Consider the following 26,173-nt stretch of genomic DNA (forward strand, 5'->3'; position numbering starts at 1 on the left):
ACTAGAAATCCATATTTGTGCCCATTCCAAAGAGAGGTGACCCAATGGAATGTGGAAATCATTGTACAATATCATTAATGTCACATGCAAGTAAAATTTTGCTAAAGATAATATGAAAATGGCTGCAACCATACATTGATACAGAACTTCCAGAGGTTCAAGCTGGATTCAGAAGAGGACATATTATTGTTAACATCAGATGGATCTTGGCTAAAAGCAGAGAAAACCAGAAAGTTTACCTCTGCTTTATTGACTATGCAAAGGCTTTCAACTGTGTGGATCATGACAAGCTATGGACAACATTGTGGAGAATGAATATTCCAGAACACTTAATTGTGCTCATGAGGAACCTGTACATAGAACCTGTAAAAGAGGCAGTTGTTTGAACAGAGCAAGGTTTTAAATTGGGAAAGGTGTGCACCAGGATTGTTTCTTTCACCCTATTTATTCAATCTCTATGCTGAGCAAATAATCCAATAAATTGCATTATATGAAGAAAAATGTGGCATCAGAATTGGAGGAAGACTCATTAACAACCTGTGATATGCAGATAAGACAACCTTGTCTGCTGAAAGTGAAGAAGACTTAAAATACTTACTGATGAAGATCAAAGACCACAGCCTTCCTTATGGCTTGCATCTAAATATAAAGAAAACAAAATTCATTACCACTGTACAAATAAGCAACATCCACATAAATGGAAAAAAGGCTGAAGTTTCAAAGACTTCATTTTGCTCATATCAACCATCAACACTCATGGAAGTAGCAGTCACAAAATTAAGTGACATATTGCATCAGGCAAATCTGCTGCGCAAGACCGCTTTAAAGTGTTGAAGATCAAAAATGTCAGTTTAAGGACCCAAGCCATGGTATTTTCAATAACCTCATATGCATGTGAAAGTTGGACAGTGAATAAGGAAGACTATAGAAGAATTGATGCCTTTGAGTTATGATGTTGGAGGAGAATACTGAAAGTACCACGGACCGACAAAAGGACAAATAGATTTGTGTTGGAAGAAGTGCAGCAAGAATGCTCCTTGGAAGCCAGGATGGACAGACTTCACCTCTCATACTTCAGACATATTGTCATGTTTGGTAAAGTGAAGGGTAGGAGAAAAAGAGGAAGACCCCAATGAGATGGATTAGCACTGTGGGAGCAGCAGTGGGGTCAGGTGTAGCAACGATCGTGAGGTTGGCACAGGACTGGCAGTGTGTCATTCTGTTGTGCATAGGGTTTCTCTGAGTTGGTACTGACTTGATAGCATCTAACAACAACAAAGAGGTTGAGAATATAACAACAAACACAGATATTGTTCCTGCCCTAATGACTTCCTAGTCTTTGTATTCTTAGGACTCTAGTACATTGTCAGACTTAATAAGTCTTGAAATTAATGAGTGAATTAAGAGATATAAGTCAGTCCCTAATTGCAGCTTCAGGGAGAATAAGAGTGAGAAAGAAAAGCTTTTAAAAATAATAATAAAAATAGTTCAGTGTATTAGGCATTCCATTAAATGTTTTTGGTGTCCTCAGTTCTTCTTCACAGCAAACCTATGAGGTAAAAAGTGTTACCTAGATTTTACAGAGAAGAAAACAGACTCGGGGAGGTAGAGTGACTTGCCACCAGGAGCAAGTACAGAGGTAGGTTTTAAATTCAGACCTATGGCCTTTAAAGCTTGTATTCATACCCTGGTGCCCTCGCAGCAGTACAGCAGGGCCTGCCTGAGCATCTTGGCACCATCCTCTTGCCATGTCTGCATGATTTGCTGGCGCTGTTGGCACAAAGAAACTGAGCAGAATGTCTGGCAGGGATGGCCTCCCCTGGGCCAGTCTCGCAGGCAATGGGAATACTGCTCCTCTCAGCAGGCACAGCAGACTCTTCTCTGTGAACTCTGTGCTGAGCATCACCTTGGATTACTTTTCACAACAATCCTGTGAAGAGGTACTAATTGCCCATTTCATAGATAGGAAACACAGGACAAGCTCTAGCTGTGGTAGAGATTACACCTAAGATTCTGGCCCGTTCTTCCCCTGCAGCTCTTTAGCTCATCTCTCTGCCAGCCATTTCACCCCCACCCCACATGCTGCCCCCACATTCTTCCATCCGCTCATGACCTCATGACCAAACACTCACAGCACCTTCTCTTCCTGTTATGATTTGAATCATGTCCCCCCAAAATAATGTGTTGTAAATCCTAACCTCTATGCCTGTGGTTATAATCCCCGTTGGGAGTGTTTGTCTTTGCTATGTTGATGAGACAGGATTAGTGTTGGGTGTGTATATAAGGCTTTCTGCTCCTATAAAGTTTTACAAAGGAGCTCTGGTAGTGTAGTGGTTACAGGCTGTGAACCTTAAGGTCTGTGAACCTTAAGGTCAGCAGTTCGAAACTACCACCTGTTCTGCGGGAGAAAGATGAGGCTTTCTGCTCCCGTAAAGATTTATAGCTTCGGAAACCCTGTACAGGGTCGCTATGAGTCAGAACCGACTTCACGGCACACAGCAGCAGCAGCAGTATATGAAAGATATTAAACAAGTGAGCAGAGCAGCAGAGATGGGGTAAGATGCCCAACCACATGGAGAACGCCAAAGAACTAGGAAGCAGAAGCTGAAGAGATCTTCCTCCAGAGCCAACAGAGAGACAGTCTTCTCCTATACTTTTAACCTCCTAAACTCTGAGAAAATAAATTTGTTTATGAAAGCCATCCACTTGTGGCTTTTCTATTCTCAGGGAACTCAATAACGAAGACGCAGTCAGGACTCATGTGAGTGGGCTGAGCAGGACTCATGGGATTTGGACCCTGCCCAGAGTCATGACTTGGATGGGATTCTGATAGGTCCCCAACTATTTTTTGTTTTAGTTTTTGGTAAGGAATTAGAGAGAGGGTCTCCCAAATTTCCTGCCGAGGAGCCTGCTTCCCTGAATTTAGTTTCTAGGGATTTTCATCAAGAAACACAATGCATTTCCCAAAGGAGATTTTAATGAAAGTGTGAACAGGGATGGTAAAGCATTACCACCTCTGGGCCTGAGAGGGATTTTGTTAGCAAAACTGGAGAGATGTACCCATGGGGATGGGGCCACTAAGCTGGAGCTGTTTTAGTGGAGGAACATGGAAATGAACAAAACTCTTGGTGGGACAGGGCTAATCAATATCCTGATTTCACTCTCTTCACTTGTGCTTTTCTGCCAGTGCCATATTGCCCAAACCCGACCTGGAGGCTCAATGAGACTGTCCTCAGAAGCCAGCTCCAGGACACAGGGCAGGGTGGAGAAGCTCTGAGAATGAAGGTCAGGTGAAGAAGAGCCAGTTCAAAGACCTCTCTCCTTTTCCTGGCTTTTTGGAGGGCTGGAAAGAGAGTGGCCACGCCTGTTTTTCAAAGCAGAGTCTATTCCTGAGTCTGGAACATCCTTGCTCTTCCTTTCAGGCCTACATTACTCTGTCCACAAAGCTGACCATCCCCCATCTCTGGTTTTCAGTACCTCCCACATCACTTAGCCTGTGGTTTGACATTATTCATCGGGTAAGTCTGACTCCCCAAGAGGTGGTTGCAGTATACTCTATACTGTGAGTTACTTACAGGAAGGGGTCAGGGCTAAATAAGGCCATTTGCCCCACACAGTGCCTGCAACAGACCCAGGGCAACCTAGACATTGGCTACCTAAAATGGGGGTAGGGATAGGGGGTTATAAAGGCATGAAGTGGCTGGCTTGCAAATTTTCAAGAGGGAGTTTAATTTCAGAGTGTACAGGGGAAGGTAGACTCCCCACTGAATAGTTTCCATCTTGTCTAGATCTGTCTGATGAGAGGAGATGGAGATAGGATTCTTTTGATTCAGTAGTGAGTAATTGTTATCATGACTAATTGTGATTGTCACAACTGTAAAGGTAGAAGTTTTATAAAGGGGGAGTAGTTAATCTTACATTCCAGGAATAGAGGATCCTAGGACCATCAAGAGAGAAGAGCATGAGTGAAACGTGGGATCCTAACCAGAGAAGCAGCGTCACCAGAGATGGAGGGAGAGATGAGGGCATGGAGAGAGAGAGAGAGCAGCTCTAGACTCATGGAAAGAGTAAGGCTGTGTGCTGGAGGCCAGGAGGCTGGCTTGCAGAATGTGTCCTTTGGTTGTTTAAACAGTTATATATTCCTGCATGTTTTTGTGTACGTAAAAAAAAAAACCAGAAGGAATAGAAGCAAATACTGTTAACCCATGATGCATGGAGGGTATTGTAACAGTTGCAATGAAACAAAATATGATTGGTTGAGTGCAAAACCTATGTTTTCCCATGTAAACTATCACTCAATTCACAATAAAAGCTTTTTAAAAAAAATTAGTCTGCTACATTTGGTGAAGCATTTAATTAACTCACTCCTAAGTGAGGGCTAGAGTCCTGGTGTGACGCTGTGGGATAAAGCACTGGACTGCAAGGTCAGTTTGAACCATAAGGTCAGCTGCTCAACCTTAATAGCAGCTCCTTGGCAACCCTATTCAGGGTGGCTATGAGTTGGAACCGACTTGATGGCAGTTAACAATAACGAAATGACTGGAGTCCTGGTGTGGCAATGTGTGATAATACACTGGACTGCAAGGTCGGTTTGAATTGCAAAGTTGACAGTTCAAACTCACCAGCCACTCCTTAGAAATCTTAGGGTCACTATGGGTCTGAACTGACTTGACAGCATTTAACAACAACAACAATGTGATGGTAAGAGTTGTGATTGCTTTGGCAAGGTCAGACCAAATGATTTCAAAGGCCCACCTCTGGTCTAGGGGGACATCAAGGTCAATTGGCATGACAGTCCATAAAGACAATGTTCTACATCCTACTTTGGTGAGTAGCGACTGGGGTCTTAAAAGCTTGTGAACAGCCATAGGCTGCAACTATTGGTCTCTCTCTGCCAGAAGGAAAAAAGACTAAGGAACTTTGAAGGCACATGGAAACAATTATACTATTGGACTAATGTAATGGATCACGGAAGCATCAGTTTCCATGACCTTGAGACCATAAGATCTAGATGGTGCCCATTTATTACTACCAACTACTCTGAAAAGGATCACATTAGATGGTGCTGGATAGAGTTGGAGAAAAATGTATAAGTAAACTCAAAATCATTAAAAAAAAAAAAAAAAGGCTAGACTTACTGGTCAGATAGAAGCTAGTGGAACCCCTGAGATTAGCACCTTCATCATGTCTCAGTTCTGGAAGTGAACTCACCTCTATGGCTCGGTTTTCAGCCACAGTATATATGGTTGTTGTTGTTGTGAAGTGATGTCGAGTCGGTTCTGACTCATAGTGACCCTATATAGGGTTTCCGAGGAGCTGTTGGTGAGTTCGAACCACCGACTTTGAAGTTCAAACGGCTTTGCAGTGTGTTGCATTAACCCTCAGCACCACAACAGGACTCCACAGCATACATACATATATATATATGGAATAATAATACTAGGGAGGTACACATACCTTGAAATAATCAACCATTTGAGATCAGAAGGGCAGCATTTACCCAGGAACAAAGTTCAGAAAGGTTAGGAAAGAGGGAGGAATAAAGGTAGAAAACACAGGGAGGAAGTGAGCTAAGTGATATTGTATTGTAGGAATTGCAGTTGATGGAACGAAATAAAAATGTGTATGTATTGTTGAATGTAAAACCAACCTACTCTGTGAACCTTCACCCATTCACAATAAAAAGTTACAACAAGGAAGAAAGAAAGAAAGAGAGAGAGAAGAGGATCTACAGCCTTGAAAATCTTAATGGGACAGTTGTATTCTGCCCTACAGGGTTGCAGTTGTTGTTGTAACTATGTCCAGGCCCCGTGTGGGCCCTGAGGACACAGATAGCAGTGAACAAGATACAGAGTCCATGCCTCTCTGAAGCTCCCATTCTAGTTGAGAAAACAGAGAATGGAAGAATTTAAAATAAATAATATACTGCAGATTGTGCTAAAATCTAAATAAAATAAACAAGGAGATGGATAAGCAGGAAAAAGTTGGACGCTTACTCTGTAATGGCGAGAATGAAGGCATCAGGGAAGGCCTCTCTGAGGAGGAGACATTTGAGCTGAGACCTGAAGGGGAATAAGGAGACTAGAAGCCAGGATGTGAAGACCTGGAAAGGACATTCTAGGTAGAGGGAACAGCAGAAACAAAGACATGGAGGTGAAGGGGTTTCTGGGACCCTGGGAAATTCGGTGGGGCCCCTAAGTGATGTACCTGGTTAATGTGCTCATGAAGGTATGAATCCACTCAGAGGTGTCTTGAAAAGAAGTTCTGGCAAACTGAGGGCAAGTCACAAAGTATTGCTACTAGGATTACAGTTCATGCCTGCTTGGGTTTATTCTAAATAAGACATGTTTAAACATGTCTCTGCCATGAATGTGGATGGCTACAGACAAGTTCTCTCAGTAACACACTTGTCTTAAGACTATTTATAGTACTAAAAAAAGAAAAAAGTCCAAACAAAATAGTGACCCCTGAGGGGATCTGCTCAGATCCTGTGGGGACCCTAAAGGGGTCATCTTGATAGATTTTTCTAAGGACACAGGGCAATCATGGAGGCTTTATGAAGAAGTTCTAAGAAAATGGAAAACTCTTAAAAAAAAGACCTGGAAATTTGCAGTGAGCACCTGCTCATTCTTCCAGGATAGCCAAGGGCTGTCCTAGGAGATTTTCATTGAGAAACCTTGTCCCCTCTTGCCCTACAGCCCCGATCTTACCTCTTTATGTTCCCAAAACTCAGTGACTAGCTTTAAAAGAACAAGATTTGAGTTCCTTGAGGATGCCTAAACAGAATTCTTCAGGGAAGGGTTAGAGAGATGGAGATACTGCCTTCAGAAGTGTAGAGACTCACATGAAGGATCTGTCCAGAAACAATAGCTTCACATTTTGATACATCCCTTACAATTTTGTTTAATAAAGGTTTCTATGATGTTTCAACAATACTTTTTGATTTATCCCTTTCCTTTGGGAATATCAGCCACTGAAAATCCTATGGAGCAAAAACAAAACAAAAAAACAATTGAGCAGGGTGGTAGTGTTTTAGCCTAATGTGGTTAAAGAGTTCAGTCTTAGGGGGCTGCCCAGGTCCAGCTCCTAGCTAAGGGTTGGAGGGGGAGGGAACGGCCCTTCTGAATGCCACCCCTGCTGTCTGTTGCCTAGCATCTGCAATAAACAGAGCTGCTGCTGGCAGGCCTTGCCCTAGCTAGCTCCCACCGCTTCCCTCTGACTGGCAGTAGCTGTCAAGTGAGCAGTAACTGAGACTTTGCCAGCCTCCTCCCCTGGAATATTTCTGGGATAAGTCAGAAAATGACCAGCAGCCTCCAAAACTCGGCTTTTTCTCATCCATACCTTACAAGGGTATACTTGGGTGCCTCGGTGTTAATCCCCCACTCCCTTGCTTTAGAGAGAGATATATAAATACCCAGCCAAGGCAGCATACTCAGAGGTGAGCTCATAGATTAATGAACACGCACACACCTCTCCACGTACTCACACATGCCAGCTCTCAGTCACTCACAAACACCCAATTGACCATATATGAGGGTAAGTAAAAAAGTAGTGCTACAAAATCATAGAACTCTTTATTAAATGAAAATATCAGAGAGTGAAGCTATTGTTTCTCAACCTATCCTTCCTCTAGGTCTCTATGCTTCTGAAGGCAACGTTTCCATCTCTCTAACCCTTCGCCAAGGAATTCTGCACTCTCTGATTTGCACCATATCAAAATGGCACTTTTGACATCCTTGAGGGACTCAAATCGTATTCCGTTTAGATGTTCCATGAGTTTCGAGAACCAAAAGAACTCGAATGGGGCAAGATCAAGGCTGTAGAGTGGATGGGGTGAGTTTTCCCAACAAGATTCTCCTAGGACAACCTTTGCTATCCAGGAAGAATGAGCAGATGCATTGTCCTTGTGGGAAAAAATTGATCAGTGCAGATTTCTTGGTCTTTTTCTCACCAATACAGCTTTCCATTTCCTAAGAACTTCTTCCCAATAAGCCCCCATGATCTTCCTGTGTCTTTCAAGCTTTCAACCTATCAAGATGACTCCATTGTAATAACTCCCCAAACAATTACCATAACCTTCTGAGCTGACCTCTTTGCCTGGCATTAACTAGTCCAGCAGATCCCTTTGAAAGCTACTGGTTTTTTTTGGTTTTCTTTAAAGCTTTTATTGTGAATTGAGTGATAGTTTACACGGGAGAACACCAGTTTTGCACTCAACCAATCATATTTTGTTTCATTGCAATGATTACAATCTTCTCCATTTGCCATTGGTTAACAGTATTTGCCTCTATTCCCCCTTTTTTTTTCCTTAATGTTTTATTGTGAATTATGTGATAGTTTACTTGGGAGAACATTAGCTTTACATTCATCCTATGGTATATTGTTTCATTGCCATGGTTACAATCCCCTCCATGCATCATCAAACAACCAAAGGGTATACCCTGCAATCCTGCCCCTAGGTCAGCACATAGCCCCTCTCCCTCTCTGGGTCTAAAGTCCCCAGCTGCTCAGTCTCTCCATGTCATCATCTTTGCCTCCATCTCAGGTGTCACTGTTTCTGTGGGTAGTGTCCCGCACTCCGCTCTTCCCCCTTGATGGTCCCAGGGACCTCTGATCCTGGGCTGCAAAGTCAACCACTCCCTCCTTTTGCTACATTTCCAACCCTCACAGTCAGTCCCGATAGCAATTATTCACTATTGTACCACAAGAGTCTTATTTCCATCTCCTTTCATCAGCCCAGGCCCGAAAGATTAGATCCTTCTCAGTGGAGATTCTACCTTCCTCCATGCCCTCTGGATCGAGGCTCCCTCTTGAAAGCTTGTAAGCCAGTCACTTCTTGTCTTTGTATCTCCCTCCCCGCATTTTGGATAGCCAATTGGACTTTTTTTTAAGGTCCAGAAATGACTTGACGGCACTTAACACCAACAACAACGACAAAGAAGACTAAGGCGAATGTATTACTGAAAGAACTTGTCTGCAGCCATCCACTCATGGCAGAGACATGTTAAACACATTTTGTTTGGAGTAAACCCATGCATGTATGAACTGAAACCCTAGTAGTAATATTTTTTTTTTACTTATCCTCGTACATGTCCTGTAAATTTAGTCACAACACACACACACAAAGACACTCAACAAGGGGCAAAGTCATCAACACATAGTCATTCAGCCATCAGACAAGCAGGCTTCAAAATGTTCATGAATCATGGAATTGAGAAATAATGAAAAATTTCCACTAATTTTTTGAAGCCCTGGTACACACACATGACTATAACCTACACAACAACAAGGGGCACAGTCACCAACAAGTTCTTATCCTATGATCATCAAATCACTGACATGGCCCAAACATGGTCACAACAATCACAACCACACACACACACTCACATAATCACATACACATTTGCTCACACACAAACATAGTCCCCCAATTATCACACAACCCCACTCATTTCCCCCTTCTCATACCAAACCCACTGTCATGACCGTATACAGACACAGCCATGATCATGTAACCCACTGTAGGCACATGGCTCACAACACACAAGGCCCACCCAGCACATAGAACCCAGTCACGCTACTACCCTCCCTACCCAAGAGCTCAAGGACTCGGATTACAGGAATCATCGGAACCACTCTGGTCCCTCCAGCTTGTTACAATGCACCGCTTTCTTCTGTGGTTGAGTCAACTGGAAAAAAGGAATCAGAAGGGAGAAAGCTCAGGCTAGCGGGGGAAGGAGTCCAGTAGTTCCTCTCCTGCGTTGGACGACTTCACTGTGACAGTCTCATCTTGACATTGATGGGCTGAGGCCCTGGGGGAGGGATGGGTAGGGGTGACAGGTGGAGCAAGGGGAAACCGCTGAAGGAGGTGGTGGTGGTGGAAAGTTAAATATGGACTCAACCTTACTGACTTAAATCCCTCCCAGGCAGTCCTCCCACCGCCCTGACCTAACCCCCGCCACAGGCCCCCAAGCACCCTGGCCCCAGACTGTCCCCGGAACGCATGGGATGTGGCAGTGTACCCTCCTCCCAGCGCACGCCCTGCCCCACCCCGTCCCACCCCTTCACGACAGCTGCGGCCGCTGTGCCCCGGGAGCGGAGGGTGGCTTCTGGCGCGCTCTCCCCGCAACGCGGGTGGGGATCGGAGGGCCGTCGCGCTGGGGCGGACATTCCGGAACAATTGCAGGCTAGGGTGTTCGGTCCTTCTTGGTCCCCCAAATTCTGTTGCTACGGGCGGCCAGACAAAGGAAGGGGCTTTGCTGGGGCTGCAAAATTTCCCCTGCCCCCCACCACTCCCATCCCATGCCGGGATCCTCGGTCGGGAAGGGCGGAGAGAAAGAAGGTTCGGGAAGATCTCAGGGCTGGATGGTTTTGGAAAGGCCGTTAGACTGCCCCCACCCCCACTCGGGCTGGTTCTGGGATGGGCGGCCTCTCCCCGCCCCCCGGGCCGCGGGGCCGGCTCCCTCCCTGCCACCCCCGCTGGAGCCAGGGCCAAGTGGGTGCGCCCGGCTCCGGCGGCCGGGATCCGGTGTCGGCTGCAGCTGACAGTGCGGCGGGCTGGCGCCGGAGCGAGCGGCCCGTGGGGCCGTCTATTAATAACGCAGCCGCCGAGCCCTGGGTCGCGCAGCCATGGCCAGCCCGGAGCCCCGGTGCGGCGGGGACGGCGCCTCTGAGATCTCGAGGTAGGACCATTCAGAGCCCATGCCACCGCCCTTTTGGGGAGGGGGCGCTGGACGGATTCCCTTCCCCCTCGCGTGACTATCTAGTGCCTGGCCAGTGGGTAGTGGTCCAGCAGGGCTGGACAAGGGGCAAGGGACAGAGTCATCTCAGTGACCGGCAAATGGGAGTATCTAAGTCAGGGTCCTGGTATCTCAATTAGTCTTAATTTCTATAAAACTCTTCCCTTCCCCTGGACTGTGTGAAAATTAACCCTGTCTGGCCAGTGGACATCAACTATTCAGACAAATGCTATTCGGCACATAATGTCCTAAGACAATCTCATTTTCTGTTCTTTCTCTCCCAAAATATCAACTGGAATGGAGATCTCTGGTGGCTGAATTCAGCTGTGGGAAGCCACTTGGTGCAAGGTTGGGTCTGGGCCAGCTTGAAGTTAAGAGTCTGTTCACGCACAGCTTGCTTTCTCCTGCCAGGGCTCAAAATGGTCAGAGGGGAGGACTGCTGTCCAAGACTGGGGCTCTGGCTGGGCAGGGGCTCTGCAGGGGAGGCCTTCTCCATCCATCAACTGTCGGCTTACTGCTGGTCAGAGGGAAGGGACCTGTGGCAGAGGGGTTTGTGGGGAATATTGTGACCCCTACTCAGACTGTGTGGCCCTGGGACTCTGAACTAAGAGGCAGATATAAATACACACACACACACACACCCCACACACATACAGGATCCTTCACAGTCACACACAAGGCTGAGCACACAGCCTTACACACAGAAGCTCACCGGGGAACTGTCCTGTCGTACATGCAAACAGGTACACATGGAGCCGTAACCCTGATGAACAGGGTGGGAATCTGTAAGAGTATGCCAGGGACAGGAACAGAATGGTGCAGGCACACCTGCTGGGGACCAAGGGAATCTGAGGTCAGGGGCCCAGCTGAGCTCACTCCCTGTCCCCTGTTGTTGTTAAATGCTGTGTGGTGGATTCAGTGATTCTACTCATAGCAATCCTGGATAGAGTTTCCCTGGAGTGGCTGGTGGATTTGAACTGCCAACCATGTGGTTAGCAGTCCAGTGTTTATCCACACCAGGACTCCTCTCCCCTAGGCTTCTTTCCCAGCTCCTTAGAGGGCTATGTGAGGGCAGAGGACCTGGCACTGTGGGTGGTAACTGAGGCAACAGTCATGTGTGATAACAGCACTGCCTGGAAGTCAGGAGGCCTGGGTTCTACTTCCAGCTTTGCCACTTGACCTTGGGCACGTTTCCTCCTTGGATTTCAGTCAGTTTTTGCCTGCTTGCCTTCTAAAGAGGCCTACCCTGGGATACTGTGCAGAATGAGAATACAATTGTCCTTAGGAAATTCACCATCAGGAGAGTCCCCCCAATGCACATCTCTAACAGAAAGCACTGGAAGTCAAGCTGAATACAAAATGCCCTGAGAACTCAGAGGGAGCTTGAAGGATAACTGGGGATTTGTTAACCCACTGGTGTCCACTTATAGTGAAGTGACCCTATAAGACAGAACTGCTTTATAGGGTTTCTGAGACTGTAAATCTTTAGAGAAGCAGACTGCCACATTTTTCTCCCTTGGAGTAGCTGGTGGGTTCAAACTGCCAACTTTTCTGTTAGCAACTCAATGCTTAATCCACTGACCACCAGGGATTTGTTAGGAAACTAGATAATAAATATTAACAATATTGACCTCTATTCACTTTGTTTTTCCCACTCCCTGACCCCCTACTTGCCCTGTAACCACCATAGAATGTTTGACTTAGTAAGAAAATCTTTTAACTTTTTTACAACAGTGATCTCATGCAATATTTGTCCTTTTGTGATGGACTAATTTCACTCTGTGTAACATCCTCCAGGTTCATCCATGTTGGGAGGTGTTGAGTGCTGTCACACATGTCGTAGTTATTTTACCCCTTGACCCACATGCTTACTCTAGAGGACAAGCACTGATAGGTTGCTCCGCTCCATCAGGTAGTTCAAGCTCACCAGCTGCTCCTTGGAAACCCTATACAGTGTCGCTGTGAGTCAGAATCGACTCCACAGAACTTAACAGCAATCTTTAGAGTGGGACTACCAGCCTTGTTCTGGCTCTACCACTTATAAGTTGTTGAGCCTTCAATCTTTAAGCTGTGCTTTGGTCTTATCTATAAAAGAGATGGGTAATAAATATTCTATAAATGATGGACTCTCTGGGTGGCACAAACAGCTAAGCACTTGATTACTAACCAAACAGTCAGCAGTTCAAATCTATCTAAAGACCCTCAGAAGAAAGGTTTGAGGGTCTTCTTCTGAAAGGTCACTGCTTTGGAGCACAGTGCTACTCTGAAACATGGGTTTTCCATGAGTTGGAATCAATTTGACAGCAACTGGTGTGGTTTTTTGCTATATAAATGATTGTTCACGTTAAATGCTTAGAAAGCATGCCTTGAGCACAGGAAGTCACTCCAAAGAGGAGTGCTGTCTGCTAGGAAAGCAGGGATTCTATTGAGTACTGGGTGGGTCTGCTAGCTGGGCACTGGGGGTTCTACCTCCCCAGGTACTGTCAGGTGGCATAAAAGAGCTGCACTGATTAGCTGAAACACTCAGACATGTGGACTAGAGTGAAAGATGTAAAAAGTTAATGCATGTCAAGTAGTAGGTGGATCGTAGCTAGTGATGTAAGATGAAACTAAAAAAGTGGGCCATGGCTACAACTTTAAGAGTTTTGAATCTTGGCTAAGCAGTTTAGTTATTTGTAGGCAAAGAGCAACATGATTAGCTTCATACTGTAAGGTCTTGGATGGCACAAATGGTTTGCCCTAAAACAAAACTCCTCCTCACCACTGGACCAATAAACAACATTCTTATCAACGGAGAAAAGATTGAAGTTGTCAAGGACTTCATTCTTCTTGGATCAACTATCAACACTCACGGAAGCAGCAGTCAAGAAATCAAACGACGTATTGCATCAGGCAAATCTGCTGCACAGGACCTTTTTAAAGTGTTGAAGAGCAAATATGTCAGCTTGAAGCTTGCACCTGACCCAAGCCATGGTATTTTCAGTAACCTCATATGCATACGAAAGTTGGACAGTGAATAAGGAAGACTGTAGAAAAATTGATGTTTTTGAGTTATGGTGTTGGAGACTGTTGAAAGTACCATGGGCTGCCAAAAGAACAAACAGGTCTGCATTGGAAGAAGTGCAGCCAGAGTGCTCCTTGGAGGCCAGGATGGCCAAACTTCGTCTCTAATATACTTAGGACGTATTGTCAGGAGGGACCAAATGCTGGAGAAGGATATCGTGTTTGGTAAGGTAGAGGGTCAGAGAAAAAGAAGAAGACCCCCAGCGAGACGGATTGGCAAAGTGGCAGCATCAATGGGCTCAAGCGTGGCAACCCAGGATCGAGCATTATTTAGTTCTGGTGTGCATAAGAGATCACTATGTGTCGGTACCAACTCGACAATAATAACTAACCTAAAGGTTAGTGGTTTGAACCCACCCATGAGGCCACAGATGAAAGATTTGGTCATCTGTTTTGTAAACATTTACAGCCAAGAAAACCCTATGGAATCACTCTGTTCTGCAACACATGGTGGGTTCTCTATGAGTCAGATGGCAAAAGTTAGCAGGCTAACCATGGAACTGTACAGAATACGTTGGGATGGGGAGAAGGAAGGAGACTAGAGGCAGGGAGACCTGTTAGAAGGCTGGAACAAAAGTGCAGGTACGACATGACAACTTGGACTAGGGCCCTGGCTGTGGAACAGAGAAGAGGGGGATGGAGATTGGAAACTTCCTGAGATAGAAAGGTCAATTGTTAGGAAATTGGCTAGAGGAGAGAGGGGCTGTCAAAAGATTTCTTGCCTGGTTAACTTGGAGTAGTGTCTCTCTGAACTGGAGAATATAGCTGGAGCCAGCTTGGACAAAAAGCTAATTTGGGATAATTTGGCAGTTGAGTTTAAAGTGCCAAGTGACATCAGGAAATGACAGCTAAAAATCAGTTCCTCTCTGGTTAAATAACATAAATGGATGAGATGGCTGTTGGGTTGTTTTGGTATAGCTGCCGGGTCAAATGAGGCCAGTGATGTCTGAGACCTGTTGTGAAGCCTCACTGTTAGGTTTCTGGAGGGCCAACATGTAATACAGAAGGGAAAGTGAGGAATTCTCAAGGTACTACAGGATGTTGTTAAGTGCCGCCAAGTCAGTTCTGACGCATAGCAACCCTGGATAGGGTTTGAGGCTTTAAAAATTTTTGTGGGAGCAAGAAGCCTCATCCAATGGAGTGGCTAGTGGGCTCGAACTATAGATGTTGTGGTTCAGTCTAGTGCTTATTTGTTGTTGTTGTTAGGTGCCATCGAGTTGGCACCAACTCATAGTGACCTTATGCACAGCAGAACGAAACAATGTCCGATCCTGGGCTAACCTCACTACTGTTACCACACTTGAGTCCATCAATGCTGCCACCTGGCCAATCCATCTCATTGGAGGTCTTCTTCTAGTGCTTATAGTATGGGATTAATATTTTAGAATAAAAATAAATTGGGACTTGGGAGTTAGATGAACCTTAAAACCTGGACACAGCAGACCTTTTAAAGACAGATATATTCTTTGCTACATGGGCTTTTCATTTATACTTTGTATTTCAAAAAAGTTCTTAAAAGCAATACTCAAAACTTAGTCTGTTTTGTAACTGGTGTACACTATCATAGTTTCCTTGAGCAAATTACATAATCTCACCTAGTCTCAGTTTCCCAATTTGTAAAATGAGGCTAATACTACCTCATAGAATTGTTAAGAGCATTGAGTGAGTTGATATGTGTAAATAATTTAGAATAGAGCTGGCACATAGTAAGCCCTTTATAAGTCCAATTTTTCCCCCATAGTATTTTATACATTCAAAGAATTGCTCAGAGATCAAAGGTAGATACAATACATTGGAAATAAGACTGAAGGATCTTGGCCAACAAAACAGGAGAGCATCTTCCAATAGAGTTTAGTAGGCTGGCAGATGACAACTGTGTTAGGAAATTCATTAGTTGGAATTACAGGGTCTGAATTCAAAGTGCCTTTGATTGGCTAGAAAGATGAGCCAATTTTAACAACATGGAGCTTTACAGGCACAAAAGATGTGACTTAAAAGCACTTGGTGTGAAAACACTTTAAGGATTTTAATCAAAGTTAACATTTGTCAAGTGTGTGCTGGAGCTGCACTATATGCAAAGGGAATATTGGCTTTATCAGGGACTTCACTGCTCAGAACCCATCCCTGAGGAGCAGTGACAATCTGGAACCTAGTCAAAAAGAAGTGGCCCAAATGAAGACGCACTAGAAACCTTGGCATGTATGGAGTAATTAAAAAAACAAGATAATTACCTTGAAGTGTTTGAAGAACATACATGGAGATGAGATTCGTTTATCTGATTTTGAAGGAAGAATCATGTCCAACAGGTGAAAATGACAGATCTTCTCTCAACATTAGAATTTTCTTAGACTGAGGACCAATAGTGGTAGCTCAGGTATGAGTCTCCTGTCTTTGAAGGTATATAAGCAAGGACTAGCCCAGGACCAGGCAGTGTTCTGTTCTGTTGTGCATAGGTTTGCTATGAGCCAGTACCGACTCGATGGCACCTAACAAGCTGTCAGTGACACTGTGGGGATGTTGTCAGGGGATCTAAGCAGTGGACTGTGTCAAGGGAACATGAGGAGCACACTAGTGACCTCTGAGATCTGAGAACCTGAGGTGTCGTGAGTCTAATTATGAACTATCCAGGGTTTGTGGTTGTCCTCTCATTTAATATTACTTCTCTTGCAGGGAAACAAAATCGGAGGCCAAGTCTCCTCTTCAGGAAGAGAATGCTGTATCCTTGAATGAGGCAGAGACCTTGGACCCAGAGGCAACTCTATGTTTGGAGGGAAAAGTGAACTTAGAGGACATTCTCTACCTGGGAGACCCAGGAGACTTTGATGAGACATTGTTTGTGGAAGAGATCAAGAAGCCAGAGGAGACATTGTACATTGAGGAAACAGCACAACCAGATGAGGCACTGTACACAGAAGAGCCCATGAAGCTAGAAGAGATACTGTGTGTGGAACAGATTGGGAAGCCAGATGAGAAAAAGTTTGTGGAAGAGCCCAAGTCAGCAAAGGATATAACTCCAGAGCAGATTGAAAATGTGGGTGAATCGGTCACAGAGGAGGAGAACTCTAATCCTGAGGTGAGCCTCAGAGCTGAACCCAACCCTAGCACAGAGGAGGCCCTGAGCATAGAGGACCTGGAATTGCTAGAGGTGCGTTTCCAGGAGTGTGTCCAAGCTGTGGCCCAGCTGGAAGAGGAGAGGGATCAGCTCATCCATGAACTTGTGTTGCTCCGGGAACCAGCCTTACAGGAGGTACAGCAAGTCCATCAGGACATCCTGGCTGCCTACAAACTACACGCCCAAGCAGAGCTGGAGCGGGATGGGCTGAGGGAGGAGATCCGGCTGGTTAAGCAGAAGCTATTCAAGGTAACAAAGGATTGTGTGGCCTACCAATACCAGCTGGAGTGCCACCGGCAGGACGTGGCCCAGTTTGCTGATTTCCGGGAAGCACTGACTACACGGGCATCCCAGCTTGCAGAAGAGCTGGCCCAGACCAAGGATGCCTATCAGAAGCAGAAGGAGCAGTTGCAACAACAACTAGAAGCACCCCTGAGCCAAAGGGACGGGCACTTTCTCCAAGAGAGCCGACGGCTCTCTGCCCAGTTTGAGAACCTCATGGCAGAAAGCCGTCAGGACCTGGAGGAAGAGTATGAGCCTCAACTGCTTCGACTCCTGGAGAGGAAAGAAGCTGGGGCCAAAGCTTTACAGAAAACCCAGGCTGAGATCCAGGAAATGAAGGAGGCTCTGCGACCCCTGCAAGCGGAGGCCCAGCAGCTCCACCTGCAAAACAGGAATCTGGAGGACCAGATGACACTTGTGAGGCAAAAACGAGATGAGGAGGTGCAGCAGTACAGGGTAGGCCCAGTGGATGTGAAAGGAAATCTGGTCTTTAATTTGGGGAAAGGAAAAGTGCTTAGTCAGGTGTCTTTGGAACTGAAGGGAACTATTAAATGTAGGAAGAATTTGTTCTTTGGGGCCATTCAGTCATATCTTTCATTCATGCCTGTGCTAAGGGTTGAAATTTATCTGCATTATTTTACACAGCACTTTCACACCTATTGTCTCATTTGATCCCCACATTAATCCTGCAAACCAAGCAGTATCATTTTCTGTTAAGTGCCGTCAAGTCGGTTCTGACTCATAGCAACCTGTACAGGGTTTCCAAGGAGTAGCTAGTGAGTTTGAACCGCCAACCTTGTGGCCCAAACTGACCTTGAGGTCAAGTGCTTATCCTATGACGCTACACCAGGACTCCATTTTCTAGCGATAAGTAAACTGAGGCTCAGTGAGTTGGAATAATTTGAACCTTAGTCTGACTGACCCAATATTGCCATCCTTATTCCATGGCAGAATATTCCAATTCTGACCAAATCACACTTGAGCTTATAAAAAGGAAAGGATGAGACTAGATAAAATGAGTTCAGTCACTCTCCACCCATACTCATCCTTGAGTCCCATCTATCTGACTTGTAAGTTTTTCCAGTCTTAAAATTGGAATGAAATTTATATTCCTTATTAATCATATTTGTATATTTTCCATCATCTCCCTTGTATTCAAGGTATTTCTGATTAAGTGTGAGCCAGTTTTAATCCCTTTTTAGAAGGGTAACTAAAAATATTAAATGCAAAAAGTCACATCTGCCTCGCCTACAGACTGTGAGCTTTCAGTAGGTAGGGATATGTTTTATTTATGTCATTCTCTGCAACCTATAGCTCAGTTAAGTGCTGAGTTGAATTTATGCTGCTGGATGCTGTAAAATTACAGTATGCGCTTTTTAGAACAGTATTTTTTGTCAATTGAAATAAGTTCCTCTGGATAAACTTAAATTGACTGCTTATGGGTTTATTTAGTAAATGCTGTCCCAAAGAGCTCATATTCAAATAGACATTGTCTTAATAACTCAAAGTAGAAGGCAGTATGTGATTCAAGAGCGGTATTGGTAAGAGTATGTTTGAAAAATCAGAAGGATTAAAAGTATGCTTGGAAAAATCAGGATTATTTTTAGCCATGAGTTAAACCAAAGTTATTACCTATTTTACACTCTTTTTTCACTAACTCTGAAATCTGGTATTTTACATTTGCAGCTTATCTGTATATGGACAGCAACAATTTCAAGTGCTACCAACAACCACTTGTAGTGACTTCTTGGACAGTGCAGATCAGGGCATTTAGAGATAGGGGAACCAGATACACAGGTCTCCTGGAAGGATCATTACAAAGCATGTTCAGAAAATTAACTTGGTTGCATGTGGAAGGGGAGAAACTGTAAAATTAGGGAAACTAGGGAGCTCAAACTTTGATTAGAGAAAACTGTAGCTAAGAGTTACAGTGATGGCAGTGGGAATAGAAAAGGAAGAATATAATCGCAGAAAAAGCAATTTGGCAATTGAATGAACAGGGCAGGGAGGTAAGAGGATGTTGAGGTATCAGGGATTGCTAACTAGGATGGTGGTGGCATAAACAAGGAATTCTCTGGGGTTAGTGTCTTCTGATATAATACCAGAGAAGTTTGAAAATTATTACTTCCCCTAATGATTTTCACCAGTATACTGGGTTTTAGTCCAAAGATTGTTGTATGAAAGTCTTGATATGAACTTATCCTATTGCTGTATACCATAATTAAGGTAGGAATCAAGGTCTGAAAGATCGAGTTCCATATTGAAAAAGGTTTGCCAAAGGTCACCTATGGTATCTGTCAATGGTGCCCCTATAATCTTTAGGCTGTGCGCCACTCTTACCATTTGCAAACTTTGCCTTTCTTCACCATCATCATTCAATCACCAAGAGAATATTCTAACAGCCTACTTACTTTGTGCCAAGCAGTGAGCTAAGTGTTGACAAAACAGAGATGAGAAAGTTGGGGTTCCTGCCCTCAGTTTGCAGTCTAAAAGGATACCAGATAAAAGGAACATGTTTTTATTTACAATCTAAGCTATTGTTGGTTTTAAGATGCACCCTAATTTGGAGATGTTAAAAATGTGAAAGCTATCCTAGAATCAATGAAATTGGTTCAGTTTCCTTACATGTAAGATGGGATGAATAACATTATCCCCTCATAGGGCTGTTGCAAGGAATCAAGTTAGTACTTACACTTAGAGTGGAACCTGGCATTATTTAGATGGTGATGTAGGTGGATTGAGAGCCTGGAAAAATCACATAGATCTTGAGGAAAAGATTATGCATGATTTCTGAGGTAAAACCAGTAGGGGTTTTGGTGACTGGTGGTGTCATGGAGTCATTTCCGATTCACAGTAACCCTGCATAGGGTTTCCGAGGCTGTAAATCTTTATAGGAGCAGAAAGCCTCATCTTTCTCCCGCAAAACAGCTGGTAGTTTCAAACTGCTGATCGTGGGGTTAATAGCTCCACTCGTAACCACTATGCTATCAGAGATCCTTTTTGGTGACTGGTTACAGTGAATTGAGGGATTTCTTTGAGAATGACCCTAAGATTTTTAGCTTGAGATGGGTAGATTCCTGATGCTAGTTAAGTGGGGAATATGCTATCTGAATCAACAAGCATTTTGTGTAGGGCAAAGAACATCCTAACAACTTGGGGTCTATGATGGGAAGTTAGATATGAATGCTGTTTTTAAATAAATACTGCTGAGTCAATTCCTACCCATAGTGATCCTGTATAGGGTTTCTGAGGAGCAGCTGGTGAACCTTATGGTTCAAACGGACTTTGCAGTCCAGCGCATTAACCAACAGTGCCACACCAGGACTCCTAAGTATGAATAGAAGGACAAATAGCAATCAAATGGAGCAGATGCCAACTGTCTTCTCCCTTCACCTCCTCACAGCTGCTCTTGCTCTAGCTGTCCCAATTACCTGCAGTTCTCCCATTCAAATACTAATCAGGCCTGACTGCTTAGATCCAGGCACTTGAATGGGTAGTTTAATGGTAGTATGGCGTCCATGTAACCTGCAGTTCAAATGAGCCACTTTTCCTAATTCTATGTCTATACATTTGACCAGAACTCATTCCCTCCTCGTCTCCCCTCTCCAATTTAAAACTAACTCCTACTCCTGGTGTGGCGCTGTGGGCTAATGCACTGGACTGCAAATTTGATTTGAAGCCCAAAGTTGGTGTTTCAAGCTCACTAGCTTGAAACCCTAGACAGGGTTGCTATGGGTCAGAACTGACTCGACGGCACTTAACAACTCACTAAGAAGGCTCTGGTGTAGTGGTTGTTGAGTTGGGCTGCTAACTGCAGGGTCAGCAGTTTGAAACTACCAGCTGTTCTGCAGGAGAAAGAGACTTTGTGCTCCTGTAAAGAGTTATAGCCTTGGAAACCCTATACAAGGTCACTATGAGTCAGAATTGATTCAATGACACTTAACTCATCACTGGAGTTTTAACCACAAGGTCAGCAGTTCAAACCCACCAGCTGTTCCTATACAGTCGCCAAGTTGGAACCAACTCAATGACACTTAAGCACTTATCATACCATATCATTGCTTTGTTTCCCTTGCTCAAGAGTGGAGACTGCTACTTTTTGTCTCTGGCCTACGCAGTATTCAAGTAGGAAACGAAAACTAGGAATATTGCCAATAAGAAGTGCTAAGATGAAAGGAAGGCATGATTTTGTACTGGGAGACACTGAAGACTAACATGCACTGGCCCTTGAATGATGGGTAGGATGTGGTTGGAGGTGGGCAGAAAACCAAGGGCAGGCTGTCTGGGTGAGAGAAGTGGCAGGAGCAAACTCAGATCTGTAAGTTGGACAGGTTAGAGTAGTACCATCCAGTAAAAAAAAAAAAAAAAAAAGTGGTAAGCCACAAGTGTCATTTTAGTTTTTCTAGTAATCACATTAAAAAAAGGTAAAAAGAAACCAGTGAGATTTAATTATATTTAAGCCATCAAAAACAAAACAACCTTACCAAAATAATTAAGATATTTAAATTTTTTGGTGCTGTTTCAGAAGTCTGCTGTATATTTTATACTTATAGCAGATGTCTATTGGGATTAATCATACATATTTCAAGTGCTCAATAGTCCACATGTGGCCAGTGGCTTCTGTACGGTTTTGTGCAGACTGGAAAAAAAGTTCATGTGAAAGAACAGGGAGGCTCAAGTTAGAGGTCAAATTAAAGGGATCTGAATATCAAGCTAAACAAAACAAAAAGCTTCTGAAATAATGTTTGGGGACAATCCATCTAGTAGTACTACATAGAATTGAATAGACAGGAAGTTCTCATGGTTAGCATAGCAATTCTTTCATTCCAGTGAAACATTTCAACCTGTCTAGAACTAATCAACACTAACCAAGGGTACAGATAGCCTTCCCGAGCATATACTTATATGACTAACCAAAATAATAGGTTTGGGAAATTGGGGCATAGATGTTCACTTTCATGTGGTGAGCTGCCTCTCTCTGTGTGTGGTGACAAAACATGGCAGGGCACCAAAAAAAAAACAAAAAAAACAAAACAAAAAACCTTTTTGACCAAGTTGATTAAAGTTAAGGTTCAGCCAGAGAGTATCAAGCACTGGAAAGCTGATGTGCAGTACCAAGGTACAGTACACCAAGGATAACTGAGAACAAATTATTTAGGTCTTCTTCTAATAATAGCATGCACACAAACTGGATTCCTGTATTATCCCTCAAAATCTGAAGCGAACTCACTGACCCTTAAATACATGAAGGAACTTCAAAAAGTTTGTTCTCCTCCACAACTCCCAGCTGCTTCCTCAAGGATTCATGCCAACTAGCATCTAACGCCAACATCCCTCAGACGTTAATACTAGGCAGGGACAATGTATACAATGCATCCCACCCTGATCTCAGCAGAAGGCTCCTGAGCAAAGCATTTTCTTTTTCCAATTTAAGAATACTAATTAACAAATTCATAGTCTTTTTGTGCAAAAATAAACAGATAAATTCAATTATTAACAGATTTTCTTGGAAACAAAACCAAGTATTTTCTAGATAGAAAATTAGTTGTCCAACTCTTCTAGAAATTTACCCATCTTAAAAAAAAAAAAAAAACTCCATAGTTTTATTCCCAACATCAGTGTTACGATGATCAAAAACGGATTATCTTAACTGAAACAAATTTGCATATATGAGGGGGCTTTAAGCTCTCTCATAGATGGAGAAGTATATGAAACCCATGCTCCACAACTGAAATCCAAATCCTTCCCAACATTTCTGGATTGTGAGAGTATGTGCACACCCTTTCCAGGACTCCATTAAGAGTGGTGTTTTAACAGATTAAAGTCTTTTCACATCACATTTTCAAAAGCAATGTCACCTTGTCAAGACATTTAACCTCTTTGAATCTGTTTCCTAATCTATCAAATAAAGAAAATACCAGCCTCAATGTTGTTGTGAAGATTAAATATGGGCTATATATGCAAGGAGCTCTGGTAGCGTAGTGGTTACAAATTGGGCTGTGAACCTCACGGTCAGCAGTTTGAAACTACCAGCTGTTCCATGGGAGAAAGATGAGCCTTTCTGCTCCTGTAAAGATTTACAGCCTCGAAAATCCTGTACAGGGTCCCTATGAGTCGGAACCGACTCCATAACAACAATGCAAGAAAGCACTTTTTAATGATACTTTTTAATGATACAACATCATACTTTTATTGTTTAGCTCATTAGAAATGTGCTTGACCCTCTCATTCAGGAACAGCTGGAGGAGATGGAAGAACGACAGAGGCAGTTGAGAAGTGGGGTGCAACTCCAGCAGCAGAAGAACAAAGAGATGGAGCAACTAAGGATCAGCCTTGCTGAAGAGCTCTCAACTTATAAGTCAGTTTTTGCTGCCATCCAAATCTCATCTAACTCTGGTTGAGGGGGGTGGGATGGTAGAGAGGATAGACATCACTCAAGGGAAATGATGTCAAATTGTGTTCTTCCATAAACAGATGGAAAATGGCTCTCTTTTTTTAAAGGGCTATGCTACCCAAGAGCCTGGAACAGCCTGAGGCTCCTACTTCTCAGACAGGTGGAACAGACACACAGTCTCAAGGTGATCCTTGCTGCGGTAGAAGAGTGGTATTTGCATCTTTACTGCTTTCCTAATTTCCTAATACTAATGCCTTTTGAAATTTTTGTCTAAAACAGTGTGTCTAATGACAAGTTATCAAAATGCATGGTTCATATTTCTAGGGAATAGCTGGCAAATCTAAAAGCATCTTTTTGACCAATGAACTATTCAGAGAAGCAATGACTAACCTCCCACTTTGATGCCACATACACACTTTGCCTTTTTAAAAAAAGTCAATTTATCACCTTCATACATTCAGTTAATATAATAAAAAAAAAAAAACACTCAGTTGATGACCCCTTAATCCAATGTTTTAACAATTATGTTGTCACATGTTCTCTAGATTCCACCTTAGGAAAAGATACTAAGATTAAAAGAAAGTCTTGTGTCAAGTTGTATACTACATAGATATACCCATAAACTTTATTTTTAACTTCCCATTGAAACTTACATCTTAAATACAAATTCAAAAGTATTATAACTGATGCTTTTCCTCATTTACTTGGATTTCCTTTTACTGTGTTTACACTTGCTTGGAAGATGACTAGAAGCTTGTAATTAAGAAATATAAACTGTTAAGTATGGATATGATAAAAAATACAACAGGGAAAAGGCAATGATTAATCCAAAGAAATGAAATTACAGAATTTCAGGCATTATAGTATCTGTATGAAGTTAACCTGGGCAGATACATTTTTAGCTAGATCCCGCCCATCACAATTACATAGGTTACCATTTACTGTCTTATAAATAAGAGGCACTCAAATATTTAGTGGGGAAAGTTATCCTTAAATCAGACTTCATATAAATCCTCCCCAACGTGGCTCACACTAACTTCAGATGTTTGCTATAAACTTTATACTTTATCATTTCAAGTTGCAGAAAGTATAAATTTAATCTTTTTCCATCCCCCCACCCTTACAGGGGCTGTTTAGAAATCTATGGCCAAATCTGTAACCTAGAAAAACAAAACAAAACCTTCTTAAGCAAAGGATAACTAAGTACCCTCTGGACATAACGTTCTTCTGGACAAGAGAGTGCCAGGGACTTGGCAAGCAATTTGTCCTGTGAAAACTACAAATACGGGCTGATGTATTAAAAAAGATTCTGGTGTTGGCTGGAAGCAGAATACTGGTCATCCACAGTGGGATTCTATTTCATAGGCTGCTGGTACTGATTCCCAATGCACTAAGGAATAGAAAATGAACCTCCTGCCCTCCAGAAGCAGTCCTCATCTGCACAATGCGTAAAGGATGAATATACGGACACACCTTGCAGTGTTGTGAAGAATATACCCTGCCTATGTTGACCCAAATAAAAAACTTTTTTGGGATGGGTGGATGGGAAAGGGCACAGATGGAGTCAAAAAGGCAGCTGATTTTCATTACATAGGTTTACAATTTGAATTATTTTGTGCTATGAGTGTTAGGTTTTAAATGGATCCTTTTACAAAGTTTGTGTTTTCTAAAAGGTTATACTGACTCACAAGGTTCACTCTTATGTCCAGATAATTTTCATTACTGACATGAAAAGAGAGTAGTTCAGATTTTAACTTAAGGGTCAAGGCTATTTAGATTTTCATAAAGGTCTTACCCTTTATTAAAATAAGAGAGTGGTTTATTTGGTTAAAAAACAAAAAAATTATGTGATTGGCAAAGAACCAGCATTTCATCCAATTATGGTGCTTGGTGATCAAGTTTGAGAGTCCATCTATTAATTCTAACCTACAAGAACAGATTGTAGAGGAAAACATACTGGGGAATTTGAATCTCTTTGGGAAAAGGTTCACACACCTTTCCTAAATTTAAGATTCTGCCTTAAATTCTCTCTACCACGCTGCCTTTGACATTCTTGAAAGTTCATGTCAATTTTTTTAGGGAAGGACTGGACAACAGCCTTCAAAAGATGTTTTTATCAAAGAATATAATCCAAGCACTTCTTATTCAGTGTTTTGTCTTTCACTTCCTGAAAGTAAAGCTCTTTTTTATAGCTCTAGGCCCATTATATTTAACTCTGTTCTTGATAGTCAAAGATCATGGAAAGTAACTGTCACTTGAAATCTAGAAGCCAGAGACTGGTGTTTGATGAATGTTATATACTAAATAAAACCCATCAGCATGGGGCTCTGTAGAAAAGCAATTTATTCCATTGTAAGCACTTACACAGTTAGTCATGGAGAGTAACAGGCCTGCTGGTAAACAGGTCACCCAAAGGGAGATGGTACCAAACTAGTGGTCAAGGACTAACTTCTAAAAAAAGCAACTCTTATCCAGGATTAATTTAATTTTAAAAACAAGTATATCAACTATCAATTCACTCTTCTCAACTTACTGGACAGTCTACCTGTGGTATAACTGTCAGGTAAAAACATTTATCTTTAC

At 43.1% G+C, this 26,173-nt stretch overlaps 1 protein-coding gene across 1 annotated transcript; it reads left to right on the forward strand.

Annotated features, from left to right (window-relative positions):
- The first annotated feature begins 10,629 nt into the window (after positions 1-10,629).
- SYNC (syncoilin, intermediate filament protein) lies at positions 10,630-24,789 on the forward strand. The gene is made up of 4 exons (XM_006862366.1): positions 10,630-10,682; positions 16,473-17,652; positions 23,430-23,554; positions 24,717-24,789. The coding sequence occupies exons 1-4, from the start codon at positions 10,630-10,632 to the stop codon at positions 24,787-24,789; spliced, it is 1,431 nt and encodes a 476-aa protein (XP_006862428.1).
- The last annotated feature ends 1,384 nt before the right edge of the window (positions 24,790-26,173 follow it).

Source organism: Chrysochloris asiatica, unplaced genomic scaffold (genome assembly GCF_000296735.1).
Source record: "Chrysochloris asiatica unplaced genomic scaffold, ChrAsi1.0 scaffold00047, whole genome shotgun sequence".
Classification (NCBI taxonomy): domain Eukaryota; kingdom Metazoa; phylum Chordata; class Mammalia; order Afrosoricida; family Chrysochloridae; genus Chrysochloris; species Chrysochloris asiatica.